Source organism: Lotus japonicus, chromosome 2, assembly GCF_012489685.1.
Source record: "Lotus japonicus ecotype B-129 chromosome 2, LjGifu_v1.2".
NCBI classification, from domain to species: Eukaryota; Viridiplantae; Streptophyta; class Magnoliopsida; order Fabales; family Fabaceae; genus Lotus; species Lotus japonicus.
The window spans coordinates 46680775-46695991 of record NC_080042.1 but is presented as its reverse complement, the minus strand read 5'-3'; the positions used below and the strand labels follow the sequence as shown (position 1 = coordinate 46695991).

The following is a 15217-nucleotide window of genomic DNA, read 5'->3' as shown; positions in this document are numbered from 1 at the left end:
CTCACTTCACTTGGATCTCTTGGGTTGGTTTTTTTTTTGCCACTCTATGAAGATCAAGTAAAGTAGTTCATTTATGTAATTATATGGCCCGCGGACTAGCCCGCAAAACCGCGGGTTCAACCCATTTAAACCGCGGGCTAAACGAGTCAGCCCATATAGGCCCGCATTTAAGCGAACCACCATACACCGAGCTATTGACCATGCGAATCGCGAGTTACGCGGGTTGGCCCGCGGACTTTGGCCCGCTTACCCAGCTCTAACGAGGACTTTATCAATCAGTTTTAGTCCCTCAAATTTTTTTAATCACATCAAATCCATCTTCTTCCACCTTCATCATCTTCTTCCATCTTCTTCCCTAAATCTTACCCATATCAAAAATCTCAAAATCAAAAATTGAGATCACATTCATCTTCTTCGCTAAAATCAACCGACTGTTATCTCATTCCTCCATACCCCATCTTCTTCACCTTGACTTGCGATCACGTTAAGGGGACACTCTGCTTTCATTTTCAGACTTTCTGTACTTGTAGACTCGTGGACCGGTTGGGAGTGCCCCCTTTGCTTAGTCACTAACTCTCTACTCGGTGTGCCACTTGACTGCCTGACGATGACTTCACAGCCTGATGAGAAGTTCCATATCTAGCGACTTGAGAGTGACTGTTTATGTGTTTTGGCCGCCCATTGTGCTATTCATGCATTTCCCATGGTGTGGTGGCAGTTAACGCTTTCCCCATCATGTTGGCAATTTACGCTTTCCACGCCTTGTTGACAATTTAAGTTTTTCCACGCCTTGACAACGAGACATGTAGTTTGTAGAATTAGGCGGATTCACATGATTTGCGTATTTTGGGAATTTGGACAGGGCGTCATGCTTTGAGCTAAAGGTGTGGAAGACCGGCGGATACACGTAGAGACACACTTCATTCTCGTACCTCAGATTCAGCGTCTTGTGGGCTTGTGGACTGGATAGGGAGTCATGCCCTATCCCAGCGCCCTAGCCAAGGGGAATCACAAGAGATAGGGAGAGACCTTTAGAGTTTAGGGCGAGCCGTCTGTGTCTTGGCCTTACTGGATTTAATATGTAATGATCCTAAGGCCCAAACTCATGTATGTAGCTCTAAGGCTTCTCAATATAAGGGGGAATGATCACTTATGATAAGAATCTTTAGTCTCCATAATAAAATAGTTAGGTTTAGGTCTCCTCTCACGGGAGCTCTAGATCTGGCCATGTCCATACATGAACAGAAATAGAGTTCATCCGCGTGAAATGGAGAACAAAGTATTTCAATGCAATGTTGAGTAAATGGAATAGGGGTTAAATGTATAAAGAAGAACACGCAGGACAAGAGCGATATGAAGTATTGAGATATTAGTGCGTTATTTTAGGGAAGAAGATGAAGAAGATTTGAGTTTTTATTTGAGTAAATTTAGGGAAGAAGATGGAAGAGGGTGAATGAGGAAGGATTAGATGTGATTAAAAAAATTAGAGGGACTAAAATTGATATGAAAAGGTCCACGTGGTCACCTCACCTGACTAGGCTCGTCACATGGACAATTGAGTAGTCATATTTGATGAAACATGGACAAAATGACTTAATTTGATTAAAAAAATCTCAAGGTTAACACTTAAAGAATTTGTTTTCAAGGATCTAATTAGATTCCTCTTACAAAGTTGGACCTCAAACATATTTAAACCAAAAATGATATAAAATTTACTTCATTCAGAATAATAACCATCCAAATGAATTAAAAAAGAATCAATTAAAATAACAAATCACATAAAAAAGTAAGAGAAAAAGGATGATCACTGACAATGTAAAGTTTTTTTACATCGTCAACCAATCAGATTGTAAGGATGTGTCACGTCAATTAATAAAATTAAATAAAAGACTCGATTTTCTCAAATCCTTGAAATCTTATTGGTTAACAGTGTAAAAAAACTTTACATAATCAGTGCATAGAAATTAAACTACAAAAGTAATTGTCAAATTAGAATTCAACTTTACATTTTTAGGTTAAATATGTGTTTTAGTCTGTGACTTATAAAAAAATGGTTCCTATAAAAAAAAATTCGGAGTTTTTAGTCTTTTAAAATTAGTTGTTTGATTGAAAATAGTCCTTGCGAGATCATAAATCAATTTTTAAACATTTTTTTCCTAGTCCACCCGCCCAAGTGGCAATTCTAGTCAAATATAAATGTCCACATGTAATTTTCACAACAATTTAGTGATAATGGTTGAGATTATAAGGCACTACAAAAATCTCACATGTGACATCTTTTTCCTATTCCCACTCAAAACCCTTTCGGCTTAATTGCACATTTCGTCCCTCAACTTTGCCCTTTCTGTGAAAATCGTCCCCCAACTACGAAATTAGCAAAACCGTCCTTTTGGGGGACGATTTTTGCTGGAAGACAACGGTGGGGTGTAAACTTCCAGACGGTTTTTGCTAATTTCATAGTTTGGGGACAATTTTCGCAGAAAGGGTAAAGTTGGAGGACCAAATGTGCAATTAAGTCAAACCCTTTCCCCTGTTCTCTCTCCCTCTCGTCCATGGTCATCTGGAAAGTTGTAAGATCCCTTCCATGAGTGCTTCGCCGTCAGAATTGAAGTTTTACCTGTATAATTATGAATTTGTGGTTCAATTATTATTCACATGCCCAGCCTATAGTTTGGCACAATGAGTGTGCCCTGATTGTGACATTCATAACTAGGATCCATCCTCCTTGGATTAATTTTATTGGTAATTGTTCTGGGACGGACGGAGACGCACTGACCTCTACCCCAGTATGGTTAGCACCAGACCAGGGTTACCCGGCGAAAGCCCCGAGGGGACGACGGGGGTGGGGCGTCCGGGCCCTGTACCACAAGCGGGACGACATCCTCCCCTGATCCAAGTACCTGGACCCCACCACCTAGAGGTTGACCTTGGCCCACCACCCTACGGAACTAGGGTGGTTGGGAGGTGGGTCCCTAGGAATTCTAGGTCGTTGGATCACTGTTAACAACAGGAGGAGCAGAAGGATCCAACGGCCCCTAGTCCATCGGTACGGACCATGCATGACGTTGCATGGCTCCAACCCTAATACCCCAACGTGTATATAAAGGTGGCGACACATCCATTCTAAGGTACGTGATTCTCTTCACTTCACTACTCACTTACTCGATTCCCCTAATCACTTTAGCATTGGAATCCCTTGCAGGAGACCCCCCCGGGATCACCCAGCTCGTCAGCACACCAGCCCTTCTTCCCTCTTTGCTGCTCCAGCGCTCCGGGTAGCTTGGTCACCCTGATCATTGGCGCCGTCTGTGGGGAACGAGTAAACATTTCCTCCGCCGCGTGCCGTCAGAGACAAGAACAACTACGAGACGCAATGGTAGAGACACAACAAACTTCTCGCCGTTTCAACCCAACTCCCGAGGGCCATGTGGAAACACTTGATGAATCCGCGAACCGTCAACCCTCCCCCCGACCCCAGAGGACCACCCCTCCAACTCCGCCTCGGGGGCGATCCCCGAGGCCAGGGATCCTTACCCCTCACGCTGCGCACGAAGCCCTGTGCAGGCTTGAGGCCCGAGTTAAGGCAATGGAGGAGGAGCATCCTCCGGAGGTAGGGCAGGAGCGCAATGTCTAGGCCCGCAACACTCGGGACGAAATCCGCGCCCTCCGAGCGCGCCTCCGCCAACTAGAGGAACTGGAGGAACGCTCCAGACTGGATCCGACGTTCTCTCAAAAGGGGGAGACGGGCAGGAGACCACCCCCGCCTTCCAACTACCAAGACGACTATGGCCGAGAGCAGACTACGGAAAGAGCCGTAAATCAACCCTCCCATCACCGCAGGCACCACTCCCCTCGCAGAAGTTACTCCGGACGGAGGAGCCCCGTTTCCACCAGGGAACCACTCAGGGACCCGGTCCGCCCGCACGACGCCTTGGTTACCCTACTGTAGGCGATCAACGACCCTCTCTCTCCAGACATCATGGCAACCCCTTTCCCCCCATGATGGTCAAGGCCTAAAATGAAACTCTACGAGGGTGACTCCGACCCGACTGAGCATATCAACTTCTTCGTGGGAGCCATGCAGTATGCCAGAGCTAGCGACCCGATCTACTGCCGCTGCTTTCCGATGAGCTTGGGGAAGGTCCCAATGAACTGGTTCCAGAACCTCCCCAACAACTCCATTCACAACTGGTAAGGGGTCATGTCAAGTTTTTTAGCCCAGTACTCCTCAGTGAGAAATATTCCGAAATCAGAAGAGACCCTAGCCCTAATTAAGCAGGGCGAGAAGGAATCCCTGAAGGCCTTCCTTAACCGCTTCAACAAAGAAGCATGAGACATTCCGGACCTCCTCCCTCAAGTCCGCCTAATCCCGGTACGACAAGCACTCAGGCCAGGCCCTTTCTTGACTTCCCTGGATGGGAAGAAAGCTAGGACACTGGAGGATTTTCAAACCCGATCAGAGAAGTATATTGACATGGAGGAAGCGGCGACTTTGAGGTCAACCAATCAAAACCTCGTCCATAGGCCCTCTGAGAAGGCCCGGGACCCCGTCGAGTCGAAGTGTGATCGTGAGCCCCGATTGAAGAGCCAGGATTACAAAAAGCAAAAACGGAAGAAGTTCGATAGCTACACCCCCCTGAACTCTTCCCTCTCCCGCATCTTGCGGGAGAGAGCCTCCACCGACCTCAGGGACAAACCCCCACCACTACTCACGCGGGGAGATAAACTGGATTCCAAAAGGTTCTGCGAATTCCATGACAACCCCGGCCATAACACGAACGAGTGCCTGAACCTGAAGGACAAAGTAGAAGAACTAGTCAGAATCGGGAGACTGTCAAAGTACGTCGCTCTCTCCTCAGGCGACCTCCCTCGTCCACGTTCGCCACCGCCTAGAAGGTCCCCCACCCCACCTAGAGTCCGGGCCCGAACTCCGCCCAGGAACCAAGCCCGGACACCCCCTCGGGCGAGGAGCCCTCGACGTCGCAGAAGTCCCGACCGACGCAGGAGCCCCGATCGTCGTAGAAGTCCAGATCGACGCCGATCTCCAGATCGGCGGCGCCAAGATGAAGTACGAAGTCGCCACGGGACTAACCTAGTCAGTGTCAGTTCCATCGCTGGAGGATGGGCCGCCGGCGGACCATCAAACAACAGTCGGAAGAGGAGTACTCGAGTCATCATGTCAGCCGCTGGACGGCCTCACCCCAGCTCCCTCCGCCCACCGCAGCAGAAGGTTTCCATCACCTTCTCGGAAGACGACTACGGCACGGACACCGGCGAGGAGGACGATCCGATTGTCGTGGAAGCCCTCATCGCAAACGGTAAGGTACGACGGGTTCTCATCGACACAGGTAGTTCCGCTGACATTATGTTTTATGATGCTTATAAAACCCTAGGCTTATCTGTGAAAGACCTGATCCCCTATGACCACGACTTGATCGGGTTCACTGGGGACAGAGTTCTGCCCTTAGGATATTTTGATACATACCTCTCCCTAGGAGACCATGATGTTTGCAGGACTGTAAAGGCCCGGTTCTTGGTGGTGAAATGCCCAACAGCGTACAACGCCATCATCGGTAGACCGAGCCTCAATGTTTACCGGGCCATCGTCTCCACCCACCACCTGATGTTGAAGTACCCATGGGCTGGAAGGGCAGTTTCCGTACGCGGAAACCTAACCATGTCCAGGGGGTGTTTTAACTCCAGCTGCAGGATGGCACGAGAGGATCGCAAAAGAAAGAAGCCCGACCACGGGAAACGAGTCAAAAGCTTCCACCTCCGAGCAGGAGCATGCTTGACCGACATCGACCCGAGAGTGGACCAGTCCAGAGATGACCAACGCCTTAAGCCTGATGGGGAGGCCCGGTCTGTCCAGATCGGCCATAGCCCCAAGCAAGTCACGAAGCTGGCACGAGACCTCCCGCAGGACCTGTCGAACCGACTGGAAGACCTTCTGAAGAGTAACGGGCACTTATTTGCCTGGTCATCCGTGGATATGCCGGGCATCGACCCAGCGTTCTGCAACCACAACCTATCAGTAGACCGGAAATTCAAGCCAGTGGCCCAGAAGAAGAGACAGATGAGTGCAGAGAAGCAGGAAGCGATCAAGGAACAGACAACCGAGCTTCTACGAGCCGGGATGATTCGCGAAGTCAAGTACACCACTTGGCTGTCGAACGTGGTCCTGGTTAGGAAAACTAATGGGAAGTGGAGGATGTGCGTTGACTACACGGACTTGAATAAGGCCTGCCCGGAAGACCCCTTTCCCCTCCCCAACATCGATGCCATGGTGGACAACTCCTCGGGATACGAGTATTTGTCCCTCATGGACGCGTATTCCGGGTACAACCAGATTCCGATGTGCAGAGATGATGAAGAAAAGACTGCTTTCATAACCGATCGAGGGACATATTGCTACACTATGCTTCCGTTCGGCCTGAAAAATGCAGTGGCCACCTACCAACGGATGATGACCAAGATTTTCGGGGCACTTATAGGGAAGTCAGTCGAAGTCTACATCGATGACATTATCGTAAAAACACCAAGGGGAGGCGACCACGCGGCCGATCTCGCCGTAGTCTTTGAACAACTGAAGAAGCACAATATGCGCCTCAACGCCGAAAAATGTACCTTCGGGGTCAAAAGCGGGAAGTTCCTAGGATACATGCTCACAAGTCGCGGGATTGAACTAAACCCCGAGAAGTGCCAGGCCATCGTAGACATGAAAAGCCCCCGGACGGTCAAAGAAGTCCAGCAACTGGCAGGACGGATGGCTGCAATCGGAAGATTTCTCCCCAAGGCCGCCCTACGAGCCCTACCTCTTTATGCCCTACTAAAGAAGGGAGCGAACTTTGCTTGGTCAGAAGAGGCCGAGCAAGCCTTCTCCCGGCTGAAAGAGATTCTCACCTCTCCACCGATCCTGTCAAGTCCAAAACCGGGGGAGCCCCTGTACTTATACTTAGCCGTTCGGGACAAGGCTGTGAGCTCCGTGCTGGTGAGAGAGGAGGCGGGAATCCAGCTACCCGTCTACTTCGTCAGTAGTTCGCTTAAGGGTGCAGAACTCCGATATCAGATGCTCGAGAAGGTGGCACTCGCCCTCCTGACCACTGCCAGGCGACTCAGAAGATACTTCCAATCCCATAGCATCATAGTTTGCACAGACCAACCAGTCAGGCAAGTCCTACATAAGCCGGATTTAGCCGGACGAATGGTGAGCTGGTCGATCGAGTTGTCCGAGCATGACATTCAGTATGAACCCAGACGCACGATCAGGGCGCAGGTCCTAGCAGATTTCCTTGTGGAACTCACGGGCGATGAAGACCCCCCGGCGGAAATCTCCTGGGTCATCCATGTCGACGGCTCATGCAACAAAGAGGGGGGGCGCTGGGATCGTCCTCCAAAGCAATACAGGGATGATCGTAGAGCAGTCACTGCGCTTTAATTTCCCAACCACTAACAACCAAGCTGAATATGAAGCCTGCATAGCGGGTCTGGTAACGGCGTGAGACCTGGGGGCGCAGGACATACTCGTCTGCTGCGACTCCCTCCTGGTGGTCTCCCCGGCTAACGGCGAAGCCCAAGCCAAAGACCCAATTCTGGAGCAATACCTCTCCCACATGAAGCGGCTCGCCACAACATTCCATAAGGTAGAATTCCGCCACGTCCCAAGGGCTCAAAACGACCGCGCGGATACCTTAGCAAAGTTGGCAAGCACCGGGAAGCCCGGTCTGAACAGGACAGTCATTCAAGGCACACTGGCCCTGCCTTATGTCGCAGACCCCAACCGTCCTACTAGAGTCAACACCATGAGCATTAGCACGGACGAGGATTGGAGGACCCCTATTGTCAAGCACCTCACAACGGGCTGGCTGCCGCCTGATAAGTCGGAGGCAAAGAAACTGACTAGGTGCGCTTCCTGGTACACCATTACAAACGATGACCTCTTTAAGAGAGGATTCTCCACTCCACTTCTCAAGTGCCTATCAAAGGAACGAGTGGACTATGTCCTCGCAGAGATCCACGAGGGCAGCTGTGGCCACCACCCCGGCGGGCGTTCTCTGGCAAGGAAGGTCCTCCGGGCCGGCTATTACTGGCCCACCCTGGAGAAAGACGCTGCCGATCACGTCAAACAGTGTGACCCGTGCCAGAAGCATGCTGATCACCGCTTAGCTCCACTCGAGCAGGTCTCGACTCTGGTCTCCCCTTGGCCTTTCCACCAATGGGGAATGGACCTCTTGGGACCCTTTGAGACCGCCCCGGGACAGCTGAAACACCTGGTGGTCGCGGTGGATTACTTCACTAAATGGATTGAGGCGGAGCCCCTCTCCACGATCACTTCAGCCCACATACAACATTTCTTTTACAAGAACGTCATCAGCAGGTTCGGAGTACCTAGAGTCCTGATTACCGACAATGGAACACAATTTACCTCCAAAGGGTTCAGGGAGCTGGTAGACGGACTGCATATCAAGCACCACTTCACCTCGGTGGAACACCCCCAAACGAACGGGCAAGTGGAAGCTGCAAACCGAGTCATCCTCAGAGGGCTCAGGAAAAGGCTGGACGACGCTAAGGGCAATTGGGCGGAGCAGCTCGATCACGTCCTATGGGCGTACCGCACTACCCCGCACTCAACGACTGGGGAAAGCCCGTTTCGCCTAACTTTCGGAACCGAGGCAGTCATTCCAGCGGAGATTGGAGAACCAAGCTCTCGCACCCTTGGCTACGACCCGGGGGAGAACGATCAGCTCATTCACGAAGACCTGGACCTGCTCGCTGAAAGGAGGGCAATCGCTAACTGCAGGGAGTTAATCGCGAAGCAGCACGCAACCATCCGCTACAACAGGAAGGTCGTCCATCGCGCGTTCCTGCCCGGGGACTTAGTCCTCCGCAACGCCAGCATCGGAGCCCGCAGGACCGAAAGAGGCAAGTTAGCCGTCAACTGGGAAGGCCCATACAGAGTAACTGAAGCAACCGGCACCGGCGCCTACAAGTTGGAAAAGCTCTCTAGGGAAGAGATCCCCCGCACTTGGAACGCCGCCAACTTGAACCGTTACTACAGTTAGCTCTGCCCGACCAAGCACCCCAAGCCCAGTTTTCTTTTCTAATGTCTTTAAGTCAAGCTTCATTTTAAATTAGAATCAAGGAACTGTTTCCAATCCTCCTCTTGTAGCCGAAAGAAACACTTGCATTTTTTTATAAAGAAACAAGAAGGAGTGTTTTGTTTAGCTATTTTCGCACGGACGCCGACCTACGAAATTTAAAAGACCCACCGGGCACGAGATTTAAAAGACCCTCTGGGCACGATAAGACCCACCGGGCACGAAAATTAAAAGACCCACCGGGCACGAAATTTAAAAGACCCACCGGGTACGAGATTTAAAAGACCCTCGGGGAACGAAAGAGACCACCGGGCGCGAAAGTTAAAAGACCCTCTAGGCACGTTAAGACCCACCGGGCACAAAATTTACAAGACCCACCGGGCACGAAATTTAAAAGCCCTCGGGGCACGTTAACTAGAAGACCCTCCGGGCACGAAAATTAAAAGTCCCACCGGACACAATAGTTACAAGACCCAACCGGGCAAGCTGAATAACATAAGTCGAAAATCAAACAAACCGAACAAGCTAATCATTACTATTACCACCAAAAGTTGTCATTACAAACGGTCAACGATTACAATCATCCAGAAGGACTCAAAACACTTAAGCAAAAAATAAAATAACACAACAATCCCCTCAGGGAGCCTGCTCCGCCGGGAAGGTCGGGATGAAATTCCCCTTGGAATCCACCGTCCCGATCTGCCCCCCGGAGACCACCTTTCGATAGCCAATCGGCCCAGTATCCAAACCCGGGTTGACAACCGAAAGCTGGCTCACCGCATTGTTGAAGGAAGCCTAGTTAATCTTCGACACGGTGGCCACCAGCTTCTTCTTATCAGCCTCCAGAGAAGCGACCTTGGCCTCGAGCTTTTTTTTCTCTTTCTTCAGAGCAGTACTTTGATCGAGCTCCAAAAGCCGAGCGGCCTTCTCTCCCGCCGACTCCTTCTCTACCTTCTTCAATCGAGCCGCACCGGTCTCGGCGCCCTCCTCAGCAAGCTTCAGCCGTTCCCCCAAGTCTTGACGAGCCGCATCGCCGTCCAAAACCTTCTTCTTCAGCTGCTCATTCTCAGCCTTCGCGTTGTCCAACGCCTTGCTCAATTCCTCGATCGTAGAGCACCCCGCCTCCAGCTCCTCGCTCATGGAAGATATCAACTGCCCATCCTTCTCGGCCTTCTGTCTGAACTCCTCCAATTCCGGCAGAGCCGACAACTGCAGATACCGAACAGCAGAGGAAGTCTTGAGCGAGGCCTAGAGAGCATAATTGAGGAGTCCGTAGGGGTCCTGATCACCCAGGTACTTCTGGTCACTCTCCGTCAGCAAGAGGTCGTCGATCTGATCTAGATGTTCTCGGCAGTTGGCTGCCCTAGGACCCCACATCGAAATCCCCGTGGGGGCTACCACGGTAACGGGCTCCACCCGCTCTGCCTTGGAGCTCTGCCCCTCGCCTTCAAGGTAATCTTGATTGCTCTCCACCATCCGCTTCTTTGGGGCCGGATTCCGGGCAGCCTCCTCTTCATCAGACGACCGCCCCTCCTCTTGGACGGGAACAGAGCCCCGACCCCCTGGGGATACACCCTTCGCAGGAGAACCAGCTCCCTGGCCACCCTCCATCAAAGCCTTCTCCGCGGACCCAGATGCCCCTCCTACCTCAGCCCCTTCCACACTCTTAGGATCGGGGACCGGCTGATTTTCAGCACCTTCCTTCCCCCCCGATCGGCGCTCACCCTCGGGAACCTCAGTCTCTTGATCCGCCTCCTCATCCGTGGTCTGACCTTCTTCCACCTGCAACGCCTCGAATAGGGTCCGATCAATGTCTGCCATGGCACCTGCCCAAAGAAGAACGACATTAGCAAACAAAAGAAAGAAACGACGGAGGGTATAATATATCGATGACTTACGCAATAGTTTAGCATTCTTCCGAACGCTGAAGGAACACAAGTCGTAACAACGAAGGGGACGAACCGGGACTTTCTTGTCCCCCTCCATGATGTAACGAACGACACGCATCAACAACCGTTTGAATTCCAGATCGGTCTCCGATAGGGCGCCCTCGTCCGAGAAACTGAACGACGTCATCTTCTCTCTATAATGAGCAGCATTCCAGGCCAACGGGAAGCGCGGTCGCATTCCGCCGCTTGGACCCTGCTCAAACCACCAGTAGGGAGGAGGCGAGGTTGGCACCACCCGGTAGAACTGGTCCTTGAAATCCTTATAAGAATCGGCAAAGGCCTTAAATATCGGGAATATCGTTCTCAAAGTCACCAGGTCGTGACCATCGTGCCCTTGGGTATGGGCGACCGCGAAAAGATGGAAGAATAGAGGCAGGGAGGGCACCTGCCCAAAGAGAGTGCAGGTAGTCTCATAGCCCCGCATGAAACCCCAACCCCCCGGGTGAAGTTGGGAGGGGGCCACCATCATGTGCCTGAGCACAGCGACCTGAAAATCGGTAAGCGGCATCCGCACCTTCACCTTCTTCATCGTATAAATGTGCATATAGATGCCGAATGGGGGGGGTCTGCGGGAGCGTCTCCGTCCTTCCAGGAGCAAGAACGTCATGCTCAGGACCGATCTGCTTCTGTGACAGATAATACTGCTTCCGGAAGTGTCCCTCGTCCTCGTTAGCATAGCAGGACTCAATCTTCAAGATCTCCTTGCACCAGTCGTCCAAGGGCGCCAAGTCACCCTCCAGATGGGGATACTTCTTCCGATCGATTTTCTTCTGTTTCGGAGCGTCCTTACTCAGCTTCGGTTTGGAACTCTCCCCGACTGCTTTACCTTTTCTCTTTTGGGCACCAGCCATATCGAAACCTACGCAAGGGAAAACGTCGTCTCAATATTACAATTCATTGATCACGACTCAAAGGGGAAACCCGCCAGGATCCGCCTTTGCCCCCGGCAGGGAGAACAAACCCTGCGCCGAAGGGACGGTCCATGGACCGCCCCTCCGCCGCGCGGGGGGAGGAGACCACTCCCACCCGGAAGACGCACCCTAGAAATCCCTAGAGAACGGAACTAGGAAGAAAGGGAAGAAAAATAAAATAAAAGGCAGAAGAAGTTGAGAAGAACTTACAAAGGAAATGACGGGGACGACCACCGGGGAATCAGAAACAACCACCTCGAAAACAGCGTCTAACGGCGGAGAGACTCAGAACTTTAGGGAAGAAAAGAGGAGAGCTTGAGGTGCGAAAAAGCGCAAATGAAGCCCCTCCCTCTCTTTTATAAGGAAACTCAGGAATGGGAAGCGACGCTTCACCAAACCCTACGACTGTAATGATGATGCTAGGAGAGGCGGGAAAAATCTCGTCCAATCCACTTCCGCCACACTTTGTCAGACGCATTAATTACGCCGCAGAAACGTCGCTTCACGTTACTGTTGCATAACGTTTGGAGTTCGGGATCGCCCAGTCGTCCCAAGACCACGAAGGGAGCCAACCGGTTTACCCTCTCTCCCGCCACCGTATGCTAGGTCGTTCGGAGCACCCACCTTTCCTCCTCCACCCGTCCGGACACAACTCTAAAGCTCATGCCCCACTCATACAGTAGGGCAGAGCTGGGGGACTACTGTTCTGGTAGGGGCTGACAGGGACCGACCGAAACGACGGGAGGCCGCTCAAGTGAGCCTCACCTAGGAGGGCCTCACCCAAAGCTCCAGGCCCACTAAAGTAGTGAACCAGAGCTGGGGGACTACTGTTCTGGGACGGACGGAGACGCACCGACCTCTACCCCAGTATGGTTAGCACCCGACCAGGGTTACCCGGTGAAAGCCCCGAGGGGACAACCGGGGTGGGGCATCCGGGCCCTGTACCACAAGCGGGACGACATCCTCCCCTGATTCAAGTACCTGGACCCCACCACCTAGAGGTTGACCTAGGCCCACCACCCTACGGAACTAGCGTGGTTGGGAGGTGGGTCCCTTGGAGTTCTAGGCCGTTGGATCACTGTTAACAACAGGAGGAGCAGAAGGATCCAACGGTCCCTAGTCCACCGGTACGGACCATGCATGACGTTGCATGGCTCCAACCCTAATACCCCAACGTGTATATAAAGGAGGCGACACATCCATTCTAAGGTACGTGATTCTCTTCACTTCACTACTCACTTACTCGATTCCCCAACTCACTTTAGCATTGGAGTCCCTTGCAGGAGCCCCCCCGGGATCACCCAGCTCGTCAGCACACCAGCCCTTCTTCCCTCTTTGCTGCCCCAGCGCTCCGGGTAGCTTGGTCACCCTGATCAGTAATTATTAAAAAGAATTGTCCATAACACAAGTGAAAAGAGAAACAAATTTAGTTAAATACTCTTTGTCAAATAGAAAAGAAACGAGATGAAGATAGAGTTCATACAGACAAGGGTTTTGGAAATAGAGGTAGCAAGGAGGCACTTGAGATTTTTTTAGTGGCTTCTAATTTCAACCATTTTTTTTTTTTGAAATTCTTTTTTGGTGGAGATGCAGGGGAGACTGTTAAATTCTCTCCAACCCTAAACCATTAAATTTGATATGATGGTTAAAATTCATTTCTCCCACTCTCACATAAGAAATCCCCCTTTTACTAAATACATCCTCATATAATTATTTCTAACAAGTAACTCATCCGTGAAAATTGTTCTACTTGGACTAGTTTTGTTTTATTTTTTATTTTTGAAAGCAAATGTTTTGTTTTATATGTAGTCAATAGAGGAACTCAATAATGTAAAAGACGCGGACTTGAAGAAAATGTTTTAGGATAGTAAACCAATGACACCATTGTCTATGGCAACCGTCGGTGGCATACATTTTTTTTTATAGACAAATGTTAATTGTTAGTAAATTAATACAAATTGTCTCTTCTCAGGATTCGAACCCTGACTCTTCATCTACAATTACCCTTAACTCAACCATGTGAGCTACCCATCTCCCATCGTTTGTGACATAGTGGTATTTAGTGTTTGGCGGGTACTAGAGTGCGTTGCAATTGAAGGATGACGGGGTTTGTAAAAGAGGGAATGAAAAGTTGTAATATAGAGAGAATTGTTTTAAGTCGTTTTAGTTTTAGCATTCGATTTCTCTTTAACAAAATGGAGACATTGAACTCATTTCAATTTTCTTTCTAATAGAGAGAATATGTTAACACACTTGCAAAGTTGAGGCTACAAAGTTACTTTATTACGCAGCAAGGTTACACAATAAACATTTACAACATTACTAATTTGTACATGCATAGTAGTATTATAATGACCCTACCTATGTCACTCACCATCCCCACCTCCACATCCATTATCAGAAACTTCAGAAAATGTAAACGAACCTCATTTATGCCATACTCGAGTTTTGTAGTTTTACAGGTCTCAGTCAAACCTTTTCGGATATAAAAAAAAAATAAAAATTGATTGGACGAAGAAAGACAAATACAGGGGTACAGTTCATGATTTATAAAAGAAAAACAACTAGGCTCAACTAAGATTCAATTTAAGTTTTCTTATATGCAATGGTTGACTGAATAACATTATGCAAATCATGCAAAACAAACAGGTGAGAGTTTAGTTTCTAAAGCAAAAGAAATTTATTGAACTAAAGTAAGGTTGAGATACAAGTCTGCTCAACAAAGGAAAACTAAGCTAACCAAAAGAGGCAAACCCAAAAGAGCCTCTGGCCAAGCCTGTCAAAGGCAAGCAAGCAACCTAACAAAAACCCAGGAAAAACCTACCGAAAGCAAACTCAAAACCAAACCAAAGACGCCAAGAATTAAGTTTCATCCGCTAGTGATTCCAAAGCAATGCAAGATAATGTCCCTAATACAAAACTTTGAGTGTAACTTTTTTCTGAATGCAAACCAAATAATAAATACCCAGAGGTGTAAAACAAAAAATCTTCCTGAAACCATACAAAGTCACTAAATCTCTATAATCATTGCATCATACGAAAAAAAAAGCATTTGAACAGGGCAACCAGTTTTACAATGGCTAAAATGCAGTATAGAATAAAGTCATGTACAGATGTATTGCACCTATTGGACTTCAGGAAGAAAAAAATAACTGATTTACCAATATACTATTCCAACTACACACATTTCTATTCCTTCCAAAAGAGCTAAGATTATCTAAAAGAGTTCATAAAGTTTTGTACTTAATGCCTCAATCAA

At 49.5% G+C, this 15217-nt stretch overlaps 1 protein-coding gene across 1 annotated transcript; it reads left to right on the top strand.

Annotated features, from left to right (window-relative positions):
* The first annotated feature begins 4474 nt into the window (after positions 1-4474).
* On the top strand, positions 4475-7438 carry LOC130736521 (uncharacterized). The gene has a single exon (XM_057588344.1). It carries the CDS (start codon positions 4475-4477, stop codon positions 7436-7438), a length of 2964 nt encoding a protein of 987 aa, XP_057444327.1.
* The last annotated feature ends 7779 nt before the right edge of the window (positions 7439-15217 follow it).